The 25,037-nt window shown below is 43.5% G+C and overlaps 1 protein-coding gene across 2 annotated transcripts in view; it reads right to left on the bottom strand.

Annotated features, from left to right (window-relative positions):
- LOC143934084 (E3 ubiquitin-protein ligase CBL-like) overlaps positions 1 to 25,037 on the bottom strand; it is a 175,547-nt gene that overhangs the window by 28,311 nt on the left and 122,199 nt on the right. For both annotated transcript variants that reach the window (XM_077457392.1, XM_077457393.1), the window contains one exon: positions 23,738 to 23,835. In XM_077457392.1, the coding sequence (XP_077313518.1) occupies positions 23,738 to 23,835 (98 nt within the window). The remainder of the gene's footprint in view (positions 1 to 23,737; positions 23,836 to 25,037) is intronic.

Below are 25,037 nucleotides of genomic sequence, written 5' to 3'. Positions count from 1 at the left end.
GACGCTCTATTCAACCAGACGGCGGCGGCTCTCCTGCGCTATACACCCCCATCATGGGCGGCGGCGGAGTTCCACCCCCAGGCCCCGCCCCATTTTCAGCTTAATAATCAGCCGTTTTTTCCTTTCGGCAAATTGCCGAAAAGGGCATTGGTCATGCACTATGCATTCTTACTGGCCAATCTCTGTACTCGATATTTCGGCAAAATAGGAAATAAGACGACGCAGTTGAACAATAAATTCAAATTCCAGGAAATCAAACAGGCTCTTACACCAAATCATTTTTTTTTTTTAAGATCTGATTGCAGTGTATGGTCACCTTTAACCACTTGCCATCAAATGATGGCGGGTTGGTGCGGCTCTGATGATCAGTGCCCCGATTACATTAAAGCACCACCAGTGCCAACAACCCATGCTAACCAGTGCCAGCAATCTGCTCACCAGTGCCAACATTCAGTGCCCATTAGTGATGCCAGTCAGTGCTGGCTTTCAGTGCTGCCTATCAGTGATGTCCATCAGTAAAACCCATCAGTGCCGCTTATCCATGCTGGCTATCAGGGTCCGTAAGTGCCACCTAGCAGTGCTACCTATCAGTGCCTATAAGTGAAGAATATTAGTCCCTCCTCATCAGTGCCCATCTCAGTGCAGCCTCAACACACATCAGTAAAGGAGAAAATTTATTTATTTATCAACATTTTCTTTTTTTTTTTTTTATCCCAGTAGTGATTAAATACCACCAAAAGAAAGCTATATTTGTGTGAATAAAATTATACAAATTTTACATGGTTACAGTGTTGTATGACCGTGCAATTGTCAAAGTGTGAAAGCGCTAAAATCTGAAAAATGGCTTGGGCAGGAAGGGGCTGAAAGTGCCCTGTAGAAAAGTGGTTAAAGATCAAAATCTGAAAATATTAATTTGTTGGGTTTAGAAATACTTCTCTGTTCTTTTGTAAAGTATTGAAAGATTTGTGTAAACCCCCCCCCCCCCCCCCCAAAAAAAATCTAAGATATATTATAAGTAATAGGAATGAGATTAGCATCAAAAGGGTTAATTAACTGAGAACACCTACTAATTGGACTTTTCCAGCACACCAATTAAGGTATGAACTAGCGCAGAGCATTCTGCTTAGTAAATAACCCCCAAATTCGGTTCCTCTAATCTTTCCTCATAGCTGAGCTCCTTCATGCATTTTATCAGTTCTGCACTTTCTCCAGTTCTCCGATATCCTTTGTGTGAACTGATGCCCAAAACTGAACTGCATATTCCAGAGGAGGTCTTGCTAATGCTTTCTACAGGGGCAAAATGGCATTGCCTTTAACCACTTGGGATCCGCGCTATTGCAAAATGACGGCAATAGCGCGGACCCACATTTCCGGGACTACGTCTATTGACGTAGTCCCGGTTACGAGCGGCCTGCGCGCCCCCTGAGGGGCGCGCGCGGCGCGCTCTGTGATCGGCGAGTCCGTGAGACTCGCCTGATCACCGATCCGTGTAAGGGGTCGATCCCGACCCCTTATCACGTGATCAGCTGTCAGCCAATGACAGCTGATCATGTGATAAAACGGAGCCGGTAATCGGCTAGTATTCCTCCTCGCGCTGACAGCGCGAGGAGAAAAAAAAAAAAGCCGATCGCCGGCGGCCGTGTTCGGGACATCAGTCCCGATCACGGCCAGCAATTTAAACGGACACCTGCCCCCTGCCAGTGCCCACCTGCCACCCGCAGTGCCATCCTGAAATAAAGTAAGTGCCCCCCTGTCAGTGCCACCCAGCAGTGCCCATAGTGCCCACAGTGCCACCCAGCAGTGCCCACAGTGCCACCCAGCAGTGCCCACAGTGCCACCCAGCAGTGCCCACAGTGCCACCCAGCAGTGCCCACAGTGCCACCCACAGTGCCACCCAAAATCTGCCTCAAAGGTGCTGCACCCCAGTGCCGCCCATCAGTGCCCAGCAGTGCCGCCCATCAGTGCCCAGCAGTGCCGCCCATCAGTGCCCAGCAGTGCCACCTATCAGAGCCACCTATCAGTGCCACCTATCAGTGCCCATCAGTCCCATCTATCTGTGGTACCTATCAGTGCCCATCCGTGCCACCCATCCGTGCCACTTATCCGTGCCACCCATCCGTGCCATCTTATCTGTGCCCATCTTTGCCCATCAGTGCCGCCTTATCTGTGCCTATTAGTGCCGCCTTAACTATGCCTATCAGTGCCCACCAGTGCAGCCTATCAGTGCCCACCAATGCAGCCCATCAGTGCCCACCAATGCAGCCCATCAGTGCCCACCAATGCAGCCCATCAGTGCCCACCAATGCAGCCCATCAGTGCCCACCAATGCAGCCCATCAGTGCCCACCAATGCAGCCTATCAGTGCCGCCTAATCAGCGCACTTCAATGAAGGAGAAAAATGACCCGTTTGCAAAATTTTATAACAAACTATTAAAACATGATTTTTTTTTTTTTTTTTTTTGCATTTTTTTTTGTTTGTTTAGCAAAAAATAAAACTCCGAGCTGTAACTAAATACCACCAAAAGAAAGCTCTATTTGTGGGAAAAAAATGATAAAAATTTCATTTGGGTACAGTGTTGTATGACCGCGTAATTGTCACTCAAAGTGCATCAGCGCTGAAAGCTGAAAATTGGTCTGGGACTGAGGGGGGTTTAAGTGCCCAGTAAGCAAGTGGTTAAACAAGCATGTCATACTTGCCTGCTCTGTTCAATGGTTTTGCAGAGCAGCCCAAACCTTCTTTTGGGCCCCCCCAACAGCTCTCCTGCATTCTCCCCACACTTGCTATGGGGGCACTCGTGTGTGCTTGCTCCCAAGCCCCGCTGTGTGTCCATTAGAAGCACAGAATGAGGCTCAGCCCTGCCCCCGCCCCCTTCTCACTGGCTGTGATTGACAGGAGAGGGAGCCAAAGGCTTACAAATGACTAACTTACAACCGTGTGTGGGGACGGTGTCAAATGCTTTTGCAAAATCCAAGTACCCCATACCCAGAGCCACTCCTTTGTCTACGTTTTTGCTTATCTCCTCAAAAAGAAATCAAGTTTGTTTGACAACTTTGGCCTTTCATGAACCCATGCTGATTATTGCGTAAAATAAAATTTCTAGCAAAAACTCTTCTATGTGGTCTTTTATTAAACTCAAGTATCTCCCCAACTATAGAAGTTAAGCGAACAAGTCTGTAGTTACAAGGTAAAGACGTTGATACATTTTTAAATATAAACACCACATTGGCCTTACATCAGTGGTACTATGCCAGTCAAAGAGTCTCTAAAAATTAGTAACAACGGCTTAAAAATAACAGCTCAACTCTTTGAGGATCCTTGGGTACATAGATGTAAACTAGAGCACTGGCTGAATATTCATCAAGTTACCTCCCACTTGGCCACCTCTCACACATGTGGAGAGAATTGAAAACGATCCTTCTGTGGCTCCATCTGCAGTGCAGCCAGTTTCTCTTCCTCTTCCTTCTGTCGGCTTTCAGCATCTGCAAGGGGCGCTAAAGGGGGATTGGTTCTAGTAATTGTGCCACCCCCTAACCTCCAAATCACAACCCTTGAAGCTCCAATCCCTGTGTGCTCCCACCCGCATCCTCAGCCTCCTCCTCTTGAAGCATGTCCTGGCACCCACAATGCCAATAATCAGGACTGCTGTTAAAAACCATGGGGCTTCATACACAGTGTGCATTTGGGGCCTCTCACTCACATCTGCACACCTATCAAATTAGGACCTGCAGCTGTGTTCCTAAAGATGCTGCATCCCCATACAATAAGCCTAAATTCATATCTATGTGTGTCTGGAACATGCTGTAGACTTTGGTAGACTTGTGGTATTGCCAATAATTGCTAATAGAACCTATACGCATCTGCAAACGTGGGAGTTTTTGTGTGACAGTTAGCATGGCGCCACAGCACCACAGCATGCAATTCTGTGCAGAGCATTTTTGTAAAAAAAGCCAATGACTTATTTTCCATGTTTCACACGCACAGGGCTGTCCAATAAAATGAATGGGCTGCCCTATGTGCAAAATATGCTCGAAAACACCTCACGCTTGGTCGCACCTATAGGTGTGAATTAGGCCTAACAGGCAGCTTCAGCTGCATGAACAAACCGCTCATTCACACGGTCGGAGTACCTTTGAGAAATAGCCATTTAATAAGAAATATGCTCCCCTTCTCTCCAGTGGTCCCACCTGTCGCTGACCTATTTAGTCTAGCAGCTTCAGGGTATGCTCTAATTTATGTCTATGTGCATGTACTTGAGGATACAGGCGTATAGATGTAAAAACTTTATATATATATTTTTTTTACAGCTCTGTATGCAGCACTGCTCTACTGATCTTTGCCCAGCAGTGTGTCAGAAAACAATGCATCTGTTTACAGATCCATAAACGTGGCATTTGTTTATTCCCATGTGCAGCTGGCCTAAGTTAGATATGGTAAATTCCATGTGGAAATCTCTTGATTCAAAAGAAAACATTAAAATAAGTATTTTTTTTTTTAACCCATCATAGTTACAGAGGTGGATGCAGCATTGGACTGATGCTGCATCTGTCCCCCGGCGCCTCTGCACTGAGAACCGAGGTGCCGGGGGACAGATGCAGAGCTGGAGAGCTGTTGCCTTTCAGTCAGCAGCTCTCTCTGTTCATCCATGCACACTGGAGAGCTGAGCTATTGAGGGGAGGAGAGCGGCTGTCTAAGCCTCTCAGCGGCTCGCTGAGAGGCTGAGACAGGCATCAGTCCAGGCACCTGGCGGATCCAGACTTTATTGTCGTGATGACGCGGTGCCTGGACTGAATCCAATGACATCAGCAGAGAGCGGACTTTAGACCGCTCTCTGTTGGAAACAGGTCACAGGTGTCCAAAATGAATTACGTCTGTGACCCATAAAAGAAGCCCAGCCAAACAAGCCTGGACTTCTCCTTTAACCTCCCTGGCGGTATGATTTTTTCAGATTTTAGGTGCTGAAAGCGGTACCATTATTTTGCATGGAAGTTTGGCGTTTTATATTGTAGGCCTGTAATTCTTAAATAATTCACTTAAATCTGTCCAAACAAGAGTCTAATAGACATCCTGGGTATGATAAAATTTGAAATATGAAATATCATAAATTAGAATATATATTAAAATAAATAACTATAAATAATTATAACAAATAATATAATAATAATAAAAATTATTCAATAATGTAATCAAAAACACTGAAATGTGCGGAGTTGCAGAATTGTCATTGTCATTACTTTTAGTGTTTGATGATGAATTTCCACACAAATCACTATCGCTCAATTCTGTGAGTGATTCTAATTAATTATCACTGTTTTCTAACTGGTCTATAACCACTTTTGATGTAAACGGACATTTTTTGGTTGCTATGGACAATTTCCAGTTTCAGGGCATAAAGAACAGTATTTATAATATAAAACTGTATGCATGACACTGGACAAACCACTAGGGACAAAGGGGATATGTAATTATTTGATACAGTACTGTAATATTACAGTATACTGTATCTATACTGTGTATTTTACTTTTTAAATTTGGTGCCGAACTCAGTCCCCGTGCGTTGCAACGCTCGCAGGGAACGGAGCTCGGCACTGTGACAGATCGAGCAGAGGACAGCTCGCAGAGGACAGCTCGCTGATCACAGCGGGGAGACAACGCTGGATCCAGGGGACAAGGTAAGTAACCCCATCCATGGATCCAGCAATGCGGTCCTGAGTCTGGCTCGGGAATACCGCTTATGGTATTTAAATCTTATCCCGAGCCAGACTCGGTAATACCGCCAGAGAGGCTACGAACTTGGGACCTAAGATGGGGCTACTAGTCTTCCCATTTCTGTGATAACAGATTTCAGACTAAGCCCAATTATTGATTTTACTATATTTAAATGGGATTTTTGTATTGACATTAAATTCATTTGTGGAGTTTATTGATTGACACTGGAATTTATTAAATTCCAAATGAAAAAAACCCCCTGAAAAATAAAATTTAATAATTATATATATATATATATATATATATATATATATATATATATATATATATATATATATATATATATATATATATATATATATATATATATATATATATATAAACGTTGTGGGCCAGCATGTCTCAGTTTTGTGCAATAACACAACCAAGAGCATGATCAAAAACAGAGGTAAAACCCAAGTCTCTCGCAGAACTCCAACAAATAGATTTATGGATTGTACAGCAAGTTTTTCCTCTCATGGAGGGACACAGAAAATTATTTGACCGATGAACATTTAAAAACAGTCTAAGTGAAAGTTGGGCAACAGCAACAAGATAAGAGTCTCACAAAAAAAAAAAAAAAAAAAACACAGAGGGCTGCCTGAAGTTTAAAAAGAGCTCAAAGATCCAACTGATACTGGCATCAGAATGGGCTTGATCATCCCCATCCCCACCGGGTAAAACTTCAGAATGTGTAAACGGAAGACTAGATGGCAGCCTTACAAATTTGGCAAACTACAATCCGATACCTAAACACCAAAGAAGCACTCACCAATTTAGTAGAGCACACCTTAAAGAGGACCTTCATCCCGAAAAGGCAATATGGGTGTACCTGGCTCCAGCACCCTCCCTCTACCACAATTAGATGTGTTTTTTGCTTGCCTTTTTTGTACGTTTTTTTGTGCTACAAAAGCAGCGAGAATGACGTGCACAAGCTATAGGTGCTTGCCCCACACACAAAGTGAAACCGCTTTAGACTCAAAAATCCCTTTTTTTTGCTAACCAACTTATACACTGTGGTGTAGAAAGCAGCTCAGTGCCTGAAGGACATATTCCAGGTAAGCCCATGGAAATCCAACTGTGTCCAGATATGGCCGTTGAGGCCATTGCCAAGGATATGGTAACCTAGATAGCTGGATTAGCTCACATAGTGGAAGGAAAAAAAGAAAAAAAAAAATGGCTAGCAAAAGGTTTGACTTTTCGCAGCAAGGCAGAGAAGGAGTCAGTCCTCCTAGATAAAACCTGAAGGGTGCTGGGAATAGGAGGGGTTATACTGTGCTAGCCCACAAACGTTTTTAGCTTGCTGGTGTCCAATTCTCTTGAATGCGGCAATATAACCCATCCATCAATGAATTCCTGTTTCTCTCAATGAATGAAATATTTAAAAAATTTGTATAAAGCATGTTCCCCGTTCTGAAAGTGCTGACCAAATGATCACTCAAATTGTCAAAATATTAGTATATTATTACATGTTATAACTAGGTAGGTTGTGATGTGTACATACACTATATTGTCAAAAGGATTTGGTCGCCTGCCTTTACACGCACATAAGGTTCAATATTATGAAACTATATTAAACTCGCTTATTCATGTCTTTATGGACCTTGCTTTGTGCACTGGGGCACAGTCATGTTGGAACAGGAAGGGGCCATACCCAAAACTGTTCCCACAAAGTTGGGAGCATGAAATTGCCCAAAATGTTGTGGTATGCTTATGCCTTAAGAGTTCCCTTCACTGGAACCAAGGGACCAAGCCCAACCCCTGACAAACAACTCCATACCATTATCTCTCTTCCACCAAATGATCTGGACTAGTGCACAAAGCAAGGTCCATATAGACATGGATGAGCGAGTTTGGGGTGGAGGAACTTAACTGGCCTGCACCTCAACCTGACAGAACACCTTTGGGATGAATTAGAGCGGAGACTGCGAGCCAGGCCTTCTCATCCAATATCAGTGCCTGACCTCACAAATGTGCTTCTGCAAGAATGGTCAAACATTTCTATAGGCACACTCCTAAACCTTGTGGACAGCCTTCCCAGAAGAGTTGAAGCTGTTATAGTGACAAAGGGTGGGCCAACTCAATACTGAACCCTTTGGACTAAGACTGGGATGCAATAAAGTTCATGTGTATGTGAAGGCGGGCAGGTAAGGTCCCAATACTTTGGCAGTGTATGTTAGATAGATATCATATATTGTCAAATTTGGTTAATGCATGAGCCTGAGACACTTCCAAAGATTACTTGCAACTGCATATGCACTAGTTCTTCTCTCCTAATATAACTGATATTAGGTACCTACTGCAATATTAGATAACTTGGAATAGGATTATGAATGCCCTTTACATACAGAGTTGCCACCTGGAACCCCTCTTCAACAGGCAGATTGCTGAATTTATTGATTCAATTTTGTACCTCTCAGGGCAGATTCACACTACTGTGCTGCAGTAAAATGCGTGATTGCACCACGACACAGGATAAAGCACAGCTCGGTTTGTTGTGCCATTCCCGTTGAATGGCACTCAAACAAATACAGGTAATTTTTTTTACATTTCATAACGAGCCCGCCGTGCGAAAAAACTAAACACCACAAGTAAACCAAAAGATTGCATGTGAACACACAAAAAGTGCACTTAGGGAGTGTCTATTAGTCCCCTCCTGAAGATGAACTGCCTTTCACCTATCCCCTGGGGTGCAAGGCAGAATCAGGTCCACCCCTAGCCAAAAGGCCCAGTGAACCCTGCTCCTCATGGTCAGCCGAAGTCGACCAACGAGTACTAGGTGAGGGACTCACCCAAAGAAAGACCCACCAAGGCAGGGTGGGGGGGAAACTTGTGCTGTAATGACTGTAAGGGAACCCAAAATCTACGGTCTTCATGTATCATTGTAGATATGCAACATCCAAACTTTCAGAGATCTCACTACCTCCATGGAAGCCATACTGGGTCTAAAGATCAGTGTCAGCATCCCTGGGGATTCTAAGTGATGTGTCCACATTCTCCATGGCACCCCAAACACAGATGGTAGAGCAGAACTTTTAGTTTTAGACACTTGTACATCTAGCTTAGATTCTTCGTCTCGAGAACTTTGAATTTTAAAGATTCATCTTTATTATATTTTCTCTTTTTGAGTCCTTAAAGTATTCCTCTCCACTATTGTCATGATTCACATCACTACTTCCGAAAAGCATATTCTCTTAAAATTTTTCAGAATTTGAAGAATGTGGCCTATGTGCTGAATGCCAGACTCCAGATAGAGGCAAGGAAATAAATAAATTAGGAGTTTCTGATTTGTACAGTGCCTTGCAAAAGTATTCGCCCCCTTGAACTTTTCAACCTTTTGCCACATTTCAGGCTTCAAACATAAAGATATAACATTTTAATTTTTTGTGAAGAATCAACAAGTGGGACACAATTGTGAAGTGGAACGAAATCTATTGGATATTTTAAACTTTTTTAGCAAATAAACTGAAAAGTGGTGGATGGGGGAGAATGGGTTGGGGGGGGCTGGGTTGTTGTGTAGGTGAGGTAGGCCTGATCTGATGCTGCAGCTGTCCGCTGCCAGCTCCACGCAGAGAAATGCAAGGGATAATGGTTTAATCTAGAGGCAGAGGACAAACGAGAAATTGTTTCTTGTTTGAGCCCTCTCTGTAAGCTGTGACCACCTCTGCTTGCACGCCAGCTTCCAAGATGTAAACACAGTTAATATCCCTGTATTGTACATGATGAAACCAAGGCTCCACCACAGACCAGAGCTTTGCAGGAAGGGAAACTGCTGGGGCTGGACAGAGCAAGAGGACAGGTAAGTGATACAGCCTGTTGTGCAAACCCCTAGACATAGCAAAAAAGGGTGGATTTTTTTTCTTTTCATGGAGTTGAGCTTTAAAAGACAAGTGCAGGAAAAGACAAGTGCAGGAAAAGACAAGTGCAGGAAAAGACAAGTGCAGGAAAAGACAAGTGCAGGAAAAGACAAGTGCAGGAAAAGAAAAACATTTTATACATACCTACAGACTGCAGCATCTATCCGATGCCTCTACACAGAGAACGGAGTGATCTAAGACCGCTAATCACTCAGTTCTGTCATCGTTCTGTGCTCTGTCCCTTCAGCACCCACTAGAGCGCCGGGCAGGAGTGGCTGGCTCAGGCTCTAAATGGTGCGCTGAGAGGCTGCACTAGCTGGCAACCAAGAATCTGGATGGATCCTGGCATTATTGCTTTAGCCCGCAGTTGGCTGAAGCTGGGTCACAGGAATGCAGGAATAAGTGCACTCCTGTGACCCACAAGAGAAGTATGGCCAAAAGAGCTTTGGCCATACTTCTCCTTTAAGCTAAATAATTCAATGTTATAAAAGATAGGCTCAATAGAGAAAAATATATTCTTGCCCCTAAACACAGCATTAATAAGTCATTATTGCGCACCTGCAAGTCAGTTTTGGGTATCATTAGAAAAAGACTATACAGTATAAAGGAAGATTGCAACTCCTGTCTTCAGTTCTGGGGGATGCTGCCTCCAGTAGTGCATTTAGCTGCACGAGCATACTTGATTCAACAGTGGACAGTTGAATTCACTGTCCAGAGTCTACACCCTCTCCAGAGACATGCTTCACTGTCACAACACTCCTTGAATACTGAGCAGCATCCGCATCCACCCTCCACAGACATTGTTCAATAAGAAAAGGTAAAAAACAACCGCGCTCCTAGTATAAAAGGAATAGAGAAATATTACACCACACAACTAAAGCTGCAGCTACCAGGATGTGATACACATCCAAAAACTCAACACGCATAAAAATATATATGTGGCTGTGCTACCTAAACACTCCCACCCCACTCAGTATGACCAACAGATGTTGTCACTACTTACAGACCATCTCATTATGTAAATTAATTGAAAAATAATTAAATACTTTCCCAATTAATTAACATAAGTGAAGTATAATAAATAATTAAATAAGTATTAGACAAATTCATAAAGATAAATATTAAATAAATGTATAAACATTCATAAATCAATAACTATAAATATTAGAACGATAAATAATTATAACATAAAAAATATATAATAAAGTGAATAAATAAGGTAAATATTTATAAATATTAAGCAAATTATTAAGTGCCAGTGAAGGATTAAATAAATTAAATACAGTAAATAAACAACTATACATATAGAATGTGAAGCAATAACCCACAACCCAAAGTGAAACAGTCCGAACAGAGTCCTTGCAGTGAGAGGAATATCCCTTTAAGATGATACTAATCAAACGTGCAGTCCTCCTTCACCAAAACCAAAAGTGCTGATCACCAGTAAGAATACACGCTTGCCAAAAGGAAGCGTATAAACGCTCACTAAATTAATGGATGGATCACATGAACCCCACCGATTCTACTGGAACTTATCGTAGAAAAATCGCAGGAGATTCTCATGTAGGCAGGTAGCAATTCAGATGGTGACTCAAAAAACATAAATAGAGAGGCCTCCCATAGCGTAAAACAGGCGGACAACTTTATTCAAATAAAAACAGGTTATACTCACAAACAGAGATCAAATAAACAGCATGTATGCCGGCTGGCAAGAGAGTGCCTGTTCGCTCAGAGGTCACGTGACTGCATCAGCACGTCTAAGCCACCCGACGCGCATTTCGTCATACAGTGACGTGGTCATTTTTTATGTTATAATTATTTATCGTTATTGATTTATGATTGTTTATGAATTTATTTAATATTTATCAAGCTTTATGAATTTGTCGAATACTTATTTAATTATTTATTAAGCTTCACTTATGTTAATTAATTGGGAAAGTATTTAATTATTTTTCATTTAATTTACATAACAACGAGATGGTCTGTAGGTAGTGACAACATCTGTTGGTCATACTGAGTGGGGTGGGAGTGTTTAGGTAGCGCAGCCACATATATTTTTATGCGTATTGTTCAATAAGTCCTGACACAGCCTGGAGGACGAGCACTTAAAGTACAGCTCATGAGCAATCTCTTCCCCCACTTCTTCCTTCTATGTAGAAAAAAAAAAGCACAATAGAAACCGCAGTACTGGGAAAGTTTCCCATTGCTTTTTAGTAAGTGTGCTGTGGGATGAGGGGAAGTTGTGTCTGTAGTGCAGGATTAAGTCTGTGGCAATATGTAAATCTGCTAGAATGGCATAATTATATGACTTGCAGTGTGGCATGTGTTGTAAAGTTTAAGCTGCTCTGTACCATGCCAGGTTTCTGTGTTAGCATTGATGGGTCTTGTAACACAGCTATATCGCAGGATCAGATAGCTTCAAGCGTTAGTAAACCCAGGACCCTGCATTCACGTTATCTACCACAGAACATGGAAATATAAACGGCTAAATACCTTTTCTCATCAGCGGTATATAGCAGTCTTGTGACTTCTATCAGTGTCTGGCCAAGCACTGGTTAAAGCTTGTAGGAGGAGTGGTCATTCTGCTTTGATCGTCCTATGAGGCTGCATGACCCCTGAATTTCTGTTTGGACAGTGCTCATTGACCCAGTGCCGATCACATGCGCCCTCCCAGAAACACAAAAAAATAAATAAAAAAAAAATAAATAAAAAAAAATAAAAACCCCCTCTAGCAATACATACCAAACTGAGCATGTGTAGAGTGCCTCCAAGTCTCTGTTCTATCAGCAGATAGATTGGGGTCAGTAAAAGGGGAGCATCAGAGAAGACCGATCAAACAGCCTTTTTACACAATGCGGATTAACCACTTAGGTTTCAGTGAGTATAACAAACATGCTTTACTACATATACAGACTGATTTTACTGTTGTGGGTTTAGTAACACTTTAACCACTTCAGCCTCGGACCAATAAATACCTTAAGGACCAGAGGTGTTTTTGCAATTTCGCACTGCGCTGCTTTAACTGGTAATTGCGCGGTCATGCAATATTGCACCCAAACGAAATTTGCGTCCTTTTCTTCCCACAAATAGAGCTTTCTTTTGATGGTATTTGATTGCCTCTGCGATTTTTATTTTTTGCGATATAAATGGAAAAAGAGCGAAAATTTTGAAAAAAAATGATATTTTCTTCTTTTTGTTATAAGAAAAATCGAATAAACTAAATTTTAGTCATACATTGAGGGCAAAATTTATTCAGCCACATGTCTTTAGTAAAAAAAATGTCAATAAGCGTATATTTTTTGGTTTGCGCAAAAGTTATAGCGTCTACAAACTAGAGTACATTTTCTGGAATTTACACAGCTTTTAATTTATGACTGCCTATCTCATTTCTTGAGGTGCTAAAATGGCAGGGCAGTACAAACCCCCCCCAAATGACCCCATTTTGGAAAGTAGACACCCCAAGGAAACTGCTGATGGGTATGTTGAGCCCATTGAATATTTATTTTTTTTGTCCTAAGGGATTGAATAATGACAAAAAAAAAAAAAAAAAAAAAAAGTACAAAAAGTTGTCACTAAATGATATATTGCTCACACATGCCATGGTTATATGTGGAATTGCACCCCAAAATATATTCCGCTACTTCTCCCGAGTACGGGGATACCACATGTGTGGGACTTTTTGGGAGTATAGTCGCGCACGGCATCCCGAAAACCAATCACCACCTTCAGGATTTCTAAGGGTGCAAATTTTTGATTTTACCCCTCACTACCTATCACAGTTTCGAAGGCCATAAAAAGCCAAAATAGCACAAAACCCCCCAAAATGACCCCATTTTGGAAAGTAGACACCCCAAGCTATTTACTGAGAGGCATGTTGAGTCCATGGAATATTTTATATTTTGCCACAAGTTGCGGGAATATTACAAACTTTTTTTTTTTTGCACAAAGTTGTCACTAAATGATATATTGCTCACACATGCTATTGGCATATGTGAAATGACACCCCAAAATACATTCTGCTGCTTCTCCTGAGTACAGGGATACCACATGTGTGGGACTTTTTGGGAGCCTAGCCGCGTACGGGACCCCGAAATCCAAGCACCGCCTTCAGGATTTCTAAGGGCATAATTTTTTTATTTTACTCCTCACTACCTATCACTACCTATCACAGTTTTGACGGCCATAAAATGCCAAGATGGCACAAAACCCCCCCAAATGACCCCATTTTGGAAAGTAGACACCCCAAGGAAACTGCTGATGGGTATGTTGAGCCCATTGAATATTTATTTTTTTTGTCCTAAGGGATTGAATAATGACAAAAAAAAAAAAAAAAAAATGTACAAAAAGTTGTCACTAAATGATATATTGCTCACACATGCCATGGTTATATGTGGAATTGCACCCCAAAATATATTCGGCTACTTCTCCCGAGTATGGGGATACCACATGTGTGGGACTTTTTGGGAGTCTAGTCGCGTACGGCACCCCGAAAACCAATCACCACCTTCAGGATTTCTAAGGGTGCAAAGGCCATAAAATGCCAAAATAGCACAAAATCCCCCCAAATTACCCCATTTTGGAAAGTAGACACCCCAAGCTATTTACTGAGAGTCATGTTGTCTGAACGAAAAAAAAGAGATTGATCGGTGGGTATGCCCACCATTAGATACCTCCCTTCATCCACCCACTTCTAATGATGGACATACATGCACCATTTATATATGCCGAAGCATGGGGGCATCCTCCCGCAAAAAAGTTATGCCGCGTACATACGTTCAAACTTTTCCATGGGCAAGCCCCCTGTCGGAATTTTGACCGTATGTACGCGGCATTAGGAGCAAAATCACTCCTCCACCCCTTATGCCCCCATGCTTCGGCATATATGCTCTTTTTTAACTGTGGTGGTGAAATCACCGCCTACAGCACTGGAGTCACGGCTTTATGTATCGTGGGAGCAAACGCTGTTGCTGTCAAGATAAATAAATCCGCGCTGCAGCTGAATGGCGTACCTGCTAAGCAAATTATGGTTAACGTTAAAACAAAGTAACATCCCAGTAAAACCTTACCATACCATACCTGCAAAGCAATTGCCAAAAAAAAAACAGTAAAAAATAAAACATTTTTTAACACAACCTGTGCCTAAAATATATATATGCCGAAGCATGGGGGCATCCTCCCGCAAAAAAGTTATGCTGCGTACATACGTTCAAACTTTTCCACGGGCAAGCCCTCCGTCGGAATTTTGACCGTATGTACGCGGCATTAGGAGCAAAATCGCTCCTCCACCCCTTATGCCCCCATGCTTCGGCATATATGCTCTTTTTTAACTGTGGTGGTGAAATCACCTCCTACAGCACTGGAGTCGCGGCTTTATGTATCGTGGGAGCAAACGCTGTTGCTGTCAAGATAAATAAATCCACGCTGCAGCTGAATGGCGTACCTGAAAACATGAAAAATGGTTAACAATAACACAGTAAACAGTAAAGTATAAAAAATTTGAGAGAAGAGAGAGAGAGAGAGAGAGAGAGAGAGAGAGAGAGAGAGAGAGAGAACAATAAAACGACAACTATTTTTGGTTTTTATATTTTATATTTTTTTTGGTTTTTTTATTTTACTTTTTTTTTTTTTTTTTTTTTATACACTTTTTTTTGAACTGTAAACTGTAACTGTAACGGTTCGGGTCTCTCAAAATGCGATGGCATCTTGGGAGACCCTGTGTTAGTGTGCCTAGCCTGTGAAATGCTGTACCCTACGCTAATACTTCACTCGTTCATGGTAGCGTTCAAAACACTCACCCTGACAAAGACCAGGCTGGCCAGGACAGCGTGGACAATAAGAACGGGTGTCACGCCTATATCCGCGCTTGCTACACACGACATCTTTTTTGGGGGGCTCGTTGGGTAGGGGTACTCGGGAGGACATAAGAATAATGCCTCTCATACAGCCGGCTTACTGCATTTGGTTGGGAATGGTGAGGTACAGAACCGTCTGGAAACAGAAGCTCTGTGACAACCTCTCTTTGGAAGAAAAGAAAGGTTAATGTTCCGCCTGAAGCTTTGTATAGCACAAAAGCATTCAGCAAAGCCAATTGAAATAAGTAAGCAGACACTTTTTTGTACCAGCGTCTGGTCTTACGGGAAGTTAGATACGGCGCTAACATCTGGTCATTGAGGTCCACCCCTCCCATATTTTTGTTATATTCGTGGACACAGAGGGGTTTCTCCACAATACCAGTCGCCGTAGAAATTTGGACCGTCGTGTCTGCATGAAGGGAGGTAAGAACGAAAACTTTCTTATTATGCCTCCACTTCATAGCGAGCAAATTATTACACCGATAGCAGGCTCTCTCCCCCAGCCTAAGACGGGAATCTACAAGCCGCTGGGGAAAGCCCCGGCGATTAGGTCGCACGGTGCCACATGCTCCAATCTGATTATCAAATAAATGACTAAACAGTGGCACGCTGGTGTAATAGTTGTCCACGTACAAGTGGTACCCCTTTCCGAATAAGGGTGACACCAATTTCCACACTATCTTGCCAGCGCTTCCTATGTAATCAGGGCAGTTCTCCGGCTCTACGTAACTATCTTTACCCTCATAAACCATAAAGCTCCATGCATAGCCTGTGGCCCTGTCACAGCACTTATAGAGCTTGACCCCGTACCTGGTACGCTTGTTGGGAATGTACTGTTTGAATGACAAGCGACCAGTAAACTTAACCAGGGACTCATCAACGCAGACAACTTTTTGGGGAATAAACAAGTCTGCAAAACGTTGGTTGAAGTGGTTTATGAGGGGCCGAATTTTGTAGAGCCGATCGTATTCAGGGTCTCCACGTGGACGACAAAGTTCATTGTCACTGAAGTGCAAGAACCGCAAGATCTGCTCGTATCGTGCCCTGGGCATGGAGTTAGAGAACAGGGGCATGTGGTCAGCCGGATGCGTGGACCAATAAGCCCGCATCCGCATAAATTTGTGTGTGCCCATGTTGAGGGAAAGGCCCAAAAACGTCTTAAATTCGGAAACCGTAACTGGTTTCCAATCTCTGGCAAGAGACGGCAACTGGGGATTAGCGGCGATGCGTTGACCAGCATATAAATTGGTTTGGTCCACAATAGATCTATAGAGATCTTCCGTGAGATACAGAGAATAAAAATCGAGTGTGCGTAAAATCATCTGTATCCACCTGAATACCGGGTTGGGCAGTGAATGGGGGAAGTACGGGTTCTGCAGAAGTGGTGGGCACCCAATTGGGATAGGCGAATTCTGCAGGAAGGGCACTATGGGTACGACGGGCCTGTCTTTGTCTTCTTCTTCTTGGTGGCAGCGGGACACTACTTGTGCTTGCCACCTCGCCAGCTTGAACTGCACTTATGGGACTCGCCACGTCACCACGTGATACTGCAGTGCTGGATGTACGCCCAGGGTGTACTAGGCCGCTGGTGCTTGCCAGTTCACCAAAAGGATGAGCGGCGCTAGTACTGGCTCTATACTCCATACGAGGGACTTCCGGTTCCTGCACCTCAACAACATCAGAAAATCGGGGTCGGGTACGCCTGACAATAGCAGGGACCTCTTCTTCGTCATCAGAGCTATCTGACATGGAGGCGCTGTCCTCTACAGGTTCGTATTCTGAGCCCGATTCTGACAGATCAGTGTCTTCCTCTTCACTATCTGTCATGCTCAGAAACGTGTAGGCCTCTTCACTAGTGTACCTTCGCTTTGCCATTTTGGGCTCTAAATTTAGGGGTACAGTAGTGAGACTCACAGGTAAAAAAGCACCTAGCCTGTCAGCGACTGTATAAAACGCTACCAAAAAAAACTGTTAGCGATCGCAGGGATCAGGCCTGACTCTGCGAACGCTGCAGTTATGTGTGTTGTGTTTTGTAAGTGACAGTGATCGATCGATACTGCACTTGGGTGGGCTGGGCTGGGCTGGGCAGAGGGGCAAAACGCAGGTGCTAGCAGGTATCTGGGCTGATCCTGCTAACAATGCGTTTTTTTAGAACCCTAAATTGCTGGGCACGCTAGTATAGATCTGATCAGATCAGATATTGATCTGTTCGGATACTATACCACTAAGGGAGGTGTATGCTTTGCGCGTGGGTGTTAGCGGTGCTGGCACTAACCTAGCACTGCCTGGGGCGACGCAGACCCTTTCTGACCCTAAAACCAAATTTATATCACCCGCCGGGTGATCAGGGGGTTAAACCTTTATTAGGTAATAAATGGCGGGTGCCCTGATGCTATAAAAAGCGAACTACCAAACCAGCGTCACCCGTAACACTTATACGGTGATCACTGGTGAAAGGGTTAACTAAGGGCAATCAGGGGTTAAAACCTTTATTGGGTATTTATATGGGGGTACCTGAAGCTTTATAAAAAGCTGACGGGGAACCTAAATAACTAAATAACTAACTGGCTAACCAGCGTCACCAGTGACACTTATGCAGCGATCGCTGGTGAAAGGGTTAACTCTAGGGGCAATCAAAGGGTTAAAACCTTTATTAGGTTATATATCGGGGTACCTAACGGTATAAAAACCTGGCGTTGAACCTAAAAAAAAACTAGCTTCCTAGCGGGACCAGTGACACTATTGCAGCGATCAGAAAAACGATCGCTTAGTGACACTGGTAAAAGAGGGTGAAAGGGTTAACTGGGAGGGCAATCAAAGGGTTAAACCTTTATTAGGGGGGGGTAGGGGGCTACCCTGGACCTAAAGGGGCCTAACACTAGCTGCCCTGACACTTTTTACAGTCACAACTGACACTAAATGTAGTGATCAATAAATAAATGAACACTGCATTAGTGACACTGTGACTGGGGGGGGCGGGGGGCCGATCGGGGGGGGTGATCGGGGGGTGACTGGGGTGAAATGTGTGCCTGTGTGTACCTATGTGTCAGTGGACTGTTGGTGCACTTACTTGCGTCTTCACTCCTCGCTGTCCGGTTCAAAAAGACCGCCACGAGGAGTGTGACATCACTTCCTCCTCCTGTGTTTACATTTTCACAGGGGAGGAAGTTCGTCACTGGCCAGGAGCGATCGAGAGGGGATGGGCAGAAACCAACGGCCATCCCCTCATCGCCGATCGCTCCGGCACCGAAAGGGACCGCCGTATCTAGCGGGAGGGGGTCCGATCGGACCCCCCACCCGCTAGAAGGCAATCACGTACATTTACGTGATTATGCCTGCCTGTGCCATTGTGTTGACGTACATTGGCAATACGGCGGTCCTGAAGTGGTTAATATAACCCTATCAAACTTTAAAAAAACTGCAGGTAAAAATCACAGAATAATCAAGTATTTTTAATTTGTACTTGCAGACTTTCTCTTTTCATATTTTTTTTATAGGAAATATTAATTTGCAATGGGCCTTTGAACTAAAGGGGTTGTAAACCCTCATGTTTTTTCACCTGTTTTTCACCCGTCAATCAAATCCAAAGAAGAGGGTGCTAGGGCCGGGTCATACATTCACCGGCTATGCTGAACTCAGGAGTACGCCCACAAGGTAACCCCCTGGGAGAGCTCTTCTTCTAGGGGGTTATCTGATGGGGGAGGAGCCAAGAGAGCCGCAGAGGGACCCCAGAAGTCAGTGTTGGGGGCCACTCTGTGCAAAATGAACTGCACAGTGGAGGAAAGTATGACGTGTTTTTTTTAAATGACAAACATTTGATACCTTACAATCACATTAAAGCAGAACTTTACCCATAACTTGATAAAAAAGAATGTTCTCTAGCAAGAAACATCTATTGTACATTATTATGCTACCAAAATTAGTGTGCGCTGTAAATTGCCTCCAGCATTGCTCCTGTTTCTTCTTGCTGGAGGCTGCTATTTTGCAGAAACCCAGAGCCCCAGCAGTAAATCATAAAGTGGAACTAAACCCATCCATTTTAAAGGTGTCAAAACTGTTATGGTATTTATCTGCATAACACGTGCCAACGTATAACATTCACCTCAAGTTTAGGAGGGAAGTTTAAGGAAAAAAGACCTTACATTTTAAATGCACATCAATGCAGCCTTGAAGTGTCCATCTGCAGCCTTGCCCAGTGTCCATCCGCAGCCTTGCCCAAAAGGCTTTTAAACCTAGCGCTGCCGCCGAGATTTTCGGCTCCTCTCAGCCTGTCCCCTGTCTCTGAGGGCAAGAGAAGCACCGCCGACATAGACCGAGCAGAGTGTACTCGGCTCTGCTCGCAGTAATGCCTCCGTCCCATTCCTTGGCCCGACTCCTTTGATGGACACAACCCCCGGTCCAATGGCGAGAAGTAAAGTATAGGAGGTGGGACTGCGAGTGGAGCCGAGCCGAATACACTCGACTAATGTTGGCAGCGCTCCTCTTGCCCTCACAGACAGAGGGGATAAGGGTATAACACACATCCACGATTTTCCCCTGATTTTAAGGGGAAAAAGTGCATGTTATACGCCAATACAGTACATTCCTGGAATGCCAGGATTGGTAACTCACATTTGCTTGTGTCCTCAAACAAAGTGTCAAACTATCAAATGGCCGTGTCATAACAGATGACATGTGCAGCACCACCACAGTTGCAGATCAAACAGAAGCAACTTCATTGGCAGTAAAGGATTGGAGAGTTTAACTCTGCTTTAAGGCTGTCAACAGATTGACCTCTCTCTACAAACTTACCAGTGCCTAAAAAATGGAGAGCAACTGAGCATGTGCAGAGCAGGGTGGGATGGGGTATTATTTTGATTATATGATTTTAAAAACAGTACAGACACTCATTTTTAATGTTTTACATAGATATACTTGCAAAAAGAGCCGGCCTGAAGTGATTTAGCAGGACTAAAGTTTCACTTTAAGAAAATGTGATCACTTCAGGAAAAGTCAATTCCCTAAAACAGCAACAGTTCCCGCTAGATAGCCTTATCCTTTTTCGGGGAGAGTCTAAATACTCAGTTTACTTTTGTTCGTTTTTTTTTGCTAGATAGATGGTAAGTGTGCTAAGAAATTGTTGCTCTGTTTGGTGTTCAAAGCCCTTCCCATGTACACCTTGCTCTAAAAGCTAGTTATAAATTGGAGCAGTTGCCATTTTTGTTTAGTATCTAAATACTGCCTGTGATGGCCCAGCTCTCCCCCCCCACTACATATCCTTTTATGTAACTTCAAGGAGAGACGTGGGAAGGGATTCTAGAAGAATCGTTTGAGTGAGCCCTAGCAGCCGAGTCTCCTAGGGCTGCTTTACATCAAAGATAGGGACGCCAACGAAGCCCTCCACCGATGCTCTGTCATGCATGCGGGAGCCGCCGGTCACGGCACAGGGTTCTGAAGGTGGGCACTCCTTCACAGGGCACGTGCCAATGATGTCATCGGCTGCATATACAGTAAATATCTCCTAAACGGTGCACATTTAGGAGATATTTACAGTAACTATAGGTAAGCCTTATCATAGGCTTACCTATAGGTTAAATTAATGGGATTTTACAACCACTTTAACTAGTTGCTGACCGCCGGCCGTCAAATGACGGCCAGGCGGCGCACCTATTGTGGCGGGAGGCCGTCATATGACGGCCTCCCGTTTAAACAGGGATGCGCGCGATCGTGCGCGCGCATCCCTGTTTCTTCGGTGGCGGCGTGTCACGGAGACACCGCTCGCCACCGAAGGGGGTGAACAGCCATTCGTTATGGCTGTTTACCACGTGATCGGCCGTGATGAAGTCACGGCCGATCACAGATGGTCACACCCCGAACGTGCACGGCGCATGCGCGCGATCGCGCCGGTGGCGGCGTGTTCCCCGGGAACACTGCTCGTCACCGACGCTGGTAAACAGCCATTGGCCGGCTGTTTACCCACGTGATCGGCTGTGATCCTTTCACAGCCGATCACAAAAATGTAAACAAACTGCGGTAACGGGATGTTACCGGGTTCTCCTCCTCACACACCGATCGTGTGTGAGGAGGAGATTGCGGTAACATCTCGTTACCGCATACAGTGTACACCAATCATACTGATTGCCCCCCCCCAATAAAGAGGACCTGTCACCACCCCTCATAGTACCTGTCAATCACAGCACATCAGAGTACCTGTCACAGTCCATCAGAGTATTTGAGTACCTGTCACAGCACATCAGAGTACCTGTCAGCCCATCAGAGTACCCGAGTACCTGTCACGGCCCATCAGAGTACCCGAGTACCTGTCACAGCCCATCAGAGTACCCGAGTACCTGTCACGGCACATCAGGGTACCCGAGTACCTGTCACGGCCCATCAGGGTACCCGAGTACCTGTCACGGCCCATCAGAGTACCCGAGTACCTGTCACAGTCCATCAGGGTACCCGAGTACCTGTCACAGCCCATCTGAGTACCCGAGTATCTGTTCCAGTCCATCTGTGTACCAGAGTACCTGTCACAGTCCATATGAGTACCTGTCACAGTCCATCTGAGTACCCAAATACCAGTCACCAAACCATCAGAGTACCTGTCACCAGGCCATCAGAGTACCCGAGTACCTGTCACCAGACCATCAGAGTACCCGAGTACCTGTCACCAGACCATCAGAGTACCCGAGTACCTGTCACCAGGCCATCAGAGTACCCGAGTACCTATCTCCAGCCCATGTCTCATAGAATATACGTTGGGGCGTTTGCTTTCCAAAATGGGGTCATTTTGTGGGTAATTTCACTGTCCTGGTGGTCCAGGACCTTCAAAAGTGTGATGGGTAGGAATGAAATGAGATGTGTCATTTATGCTCCTAGAACGCCTGAACGTACTACTTCAATGTTCGGCCTCTCTATGTGGCCAGGCTGTGTAAAAGTCCTACACATGTGGTATCGCCATAGTCGGGAGGAGTAGCAGAGTGTATTTTGGGGTGTAATTTTTGCTATATACATGCTATGTGTTAGAAATATCTTATAAATTGACAATTTTGTGTAAAAAAAAAATGCGTTTTAATTTTTTTCCACATATTCCAAAAACTTCTGGAAAAAAATGAACCGTTCAAAAGACTCATTATGCCTCACAGATTATATGTTGGGGTGTTTGCTTTCCAAAATGGGGTAATTTTATGGGAAATTCCATTGTCCTGGTACTCCAGGGCCTTCAAAAGTGTAATAGGTGGTTGAGAAATGAGATGCGTAATTTTTGCTCGTAGAACGTCTGAAGGTACTACATCAATGTTAGTGCTCTGTATGTGGCCAGGCTGTGTAAAAGTCCTACACATGTGGTATCGCCGTACTCGGGAAGAGTAGCAGAATGTATTTTGGGGTGTAATTTGTTGTATGCATATGCTGTGTGTGAGAAATAACCTGATAATATGACAATTTAGTAAAAAAAAAAAAAAAAATCTTCATTTTGCAAAGAATTGTGGGAAAAAATGACAACTTAAAAAAACTCACCATGCTACTTACTTAATACCTTGGGATGTCTACTTTGTAAAAAGGGGTCATTTGGGGGGTATTTGTACTTTCCTGACTTGTTAGTGTCTCAAGAAATGAGGTACACCTGATGTACTGAAGGCCTGATCAGAAGTGATCAATTTTCAGTGATTGGCACCATAGTTTGTAGACTTTATACCTTTCACAAAGACCAAATAATATATACTAATGTGGGTTATTTTTACCAAAGATATGTAGCAGTATACATTTTGGCCAAAATTTATGAAGAAAAATTACTAATTAGCAAAAATTTATGACAAACGAAGAAAAAGGCATTTTTTTCACAAAATTTACGTTTTATTTTATTTATAGCACAAAAAATAAAAAACCCACTAGTGATTAAATACCACTAAAAGAAAGCTCTATTTGTGTGGAAAAAAGGACGCAAGTTTCATATGGATACAGTGTAGGATGACTGAGTAATTGTCATTCAAACTGTGAGAGCGCTGAAAGCTGAAAATTGGTCTGGTCAGGAAGGGGGTGTAACTGCACTGTATTGAGGTGGTTAAGAAAGCAAGCTCATTAAGCATAGTCATACAAACTTATGGTCAGCCAAGTACTCTGTGAACTGTCAGGAGTAGATTGGTCTGTTTAACCCAATGTTGTGAATGTATTAGGGTTAAAAAAATATAAAAATAAATCCTTTATTACTTATCCATCAAGAATACAACACATACGGTATATGAATACATCATGTTCCAACATTGCCTACTATTTCATGTACAAACTTTCCCCTTACTCACCTTCATCACTTCTCGGCTCCATGACGACAGGGGTGGCTTGGCAATGGATGTTGTACATGGTCTCATACGACTCTCTTTCAACCTGCTGTTCGGCTGGTCTAAAAAAGAAAATTAGAAACAGCTAGATTGTTCCTTAAGATGCTTGAACCCAAGTTATTTTATTACATAGCCGATAAGTTTTGTCAAACATCAAACAGTTTTAGCCTCAATTATTAAAATTCTACATCCTCAGAAATCCACATGAACTAATGGAATTGTATAGTGCATGCATGGGTCCAACCCATGTGGAACGAAACATGCAAGTTTTTACAAGCTGGGTGAACACCCCTACTATTCACCAATCCAAATCAATACCTTTTACATGGATTTTAGGACTTTAAGCTGTTTCTTGAGGATAAGTTGGTAACGGCCAGCTCATACAATCTATATATGGACCATCTACCATTGACGGACACTTTGGCAATAGACATGGATTAAACATTAGTCCTTGGATTACCATTTGAACACATTTGATGGACCGACACTGCATTAAACACAAATCAGGATCAACCAGATAAGCAATCAGCTGGATGAAATTGGTATGTATATGACCAACAGATTGAATTCTACCATACTGTGAAGAGGATTCTTAATAAAACCATCTATCAGTGAGTAACCAAAAGAGCTTTATATATGGCTTTCATTTGTCTAGAGGATATACCTGCACGTTGTGGGCACCGCGACAGAAGGTTACACTGAATATATGTGGCTTTACTTGTTTGTTTGATTAACCTGGACTGCAGTGTTCAGTAATCCAATTGGTGTTTGTCACTTGTTGCACTGTGCAGGACAGCAGGAAATATGCTGGAAGATAGCCGGAAATATTGAGAAGAATATGGTACATTCCCTTGACTGTTATCTGAATTTTTACACAATATTGATGATGTCTTAAGACCCTTTTGATGTCCTGGATTGACCAGTGACTGTTGGGTTTACTCTGTGCAGTTTGTACTGAGCCGTTCCGAATGGAACAGTGTGAATATTTCTATATTTTAGAATCACACCGTCCTCTTCAGGAAAATGTTCAGCTTAGTTCTCGTCTTAGGTGATTTGGGTTAATAACAGGTGCTGTTTTAGGGGTGTTCTGTATTTAGGCAGGGAGGGATCCAGGTACTGTGTGTCTTTATTTCCATTGTGGTAGGGGGGGGGGGGGTTTCTTTTTGATCATCTGCTTTTAGTGTTTTTTTTTTTTCTCTGGGGAGGAGATGGACCTTTTTTGGGAGTCAGCGCCTGTTTTGATGAGACTTCCTCTTGGTCTATT

The sequence above is a fragment of the Lithobates pipiens genome, unplaced genomic scaffold (assembly GCF_037356315.1).
Source record: "Lithobates pipiens isolate NorthernLeopardFrog02 unplaced genomic scaffold, aLitPip1_a1.2 Scaffold_27, whole genome shotgun sequence".
NCBI lineage: Eukaryota > Metazoa > Chordata > Amphibia > Anura > Ranidae > Lithobates > Lithobates pipiens.
This window is presented reverse-complemented; position numbering and strand designations above follow the sequence as displayed.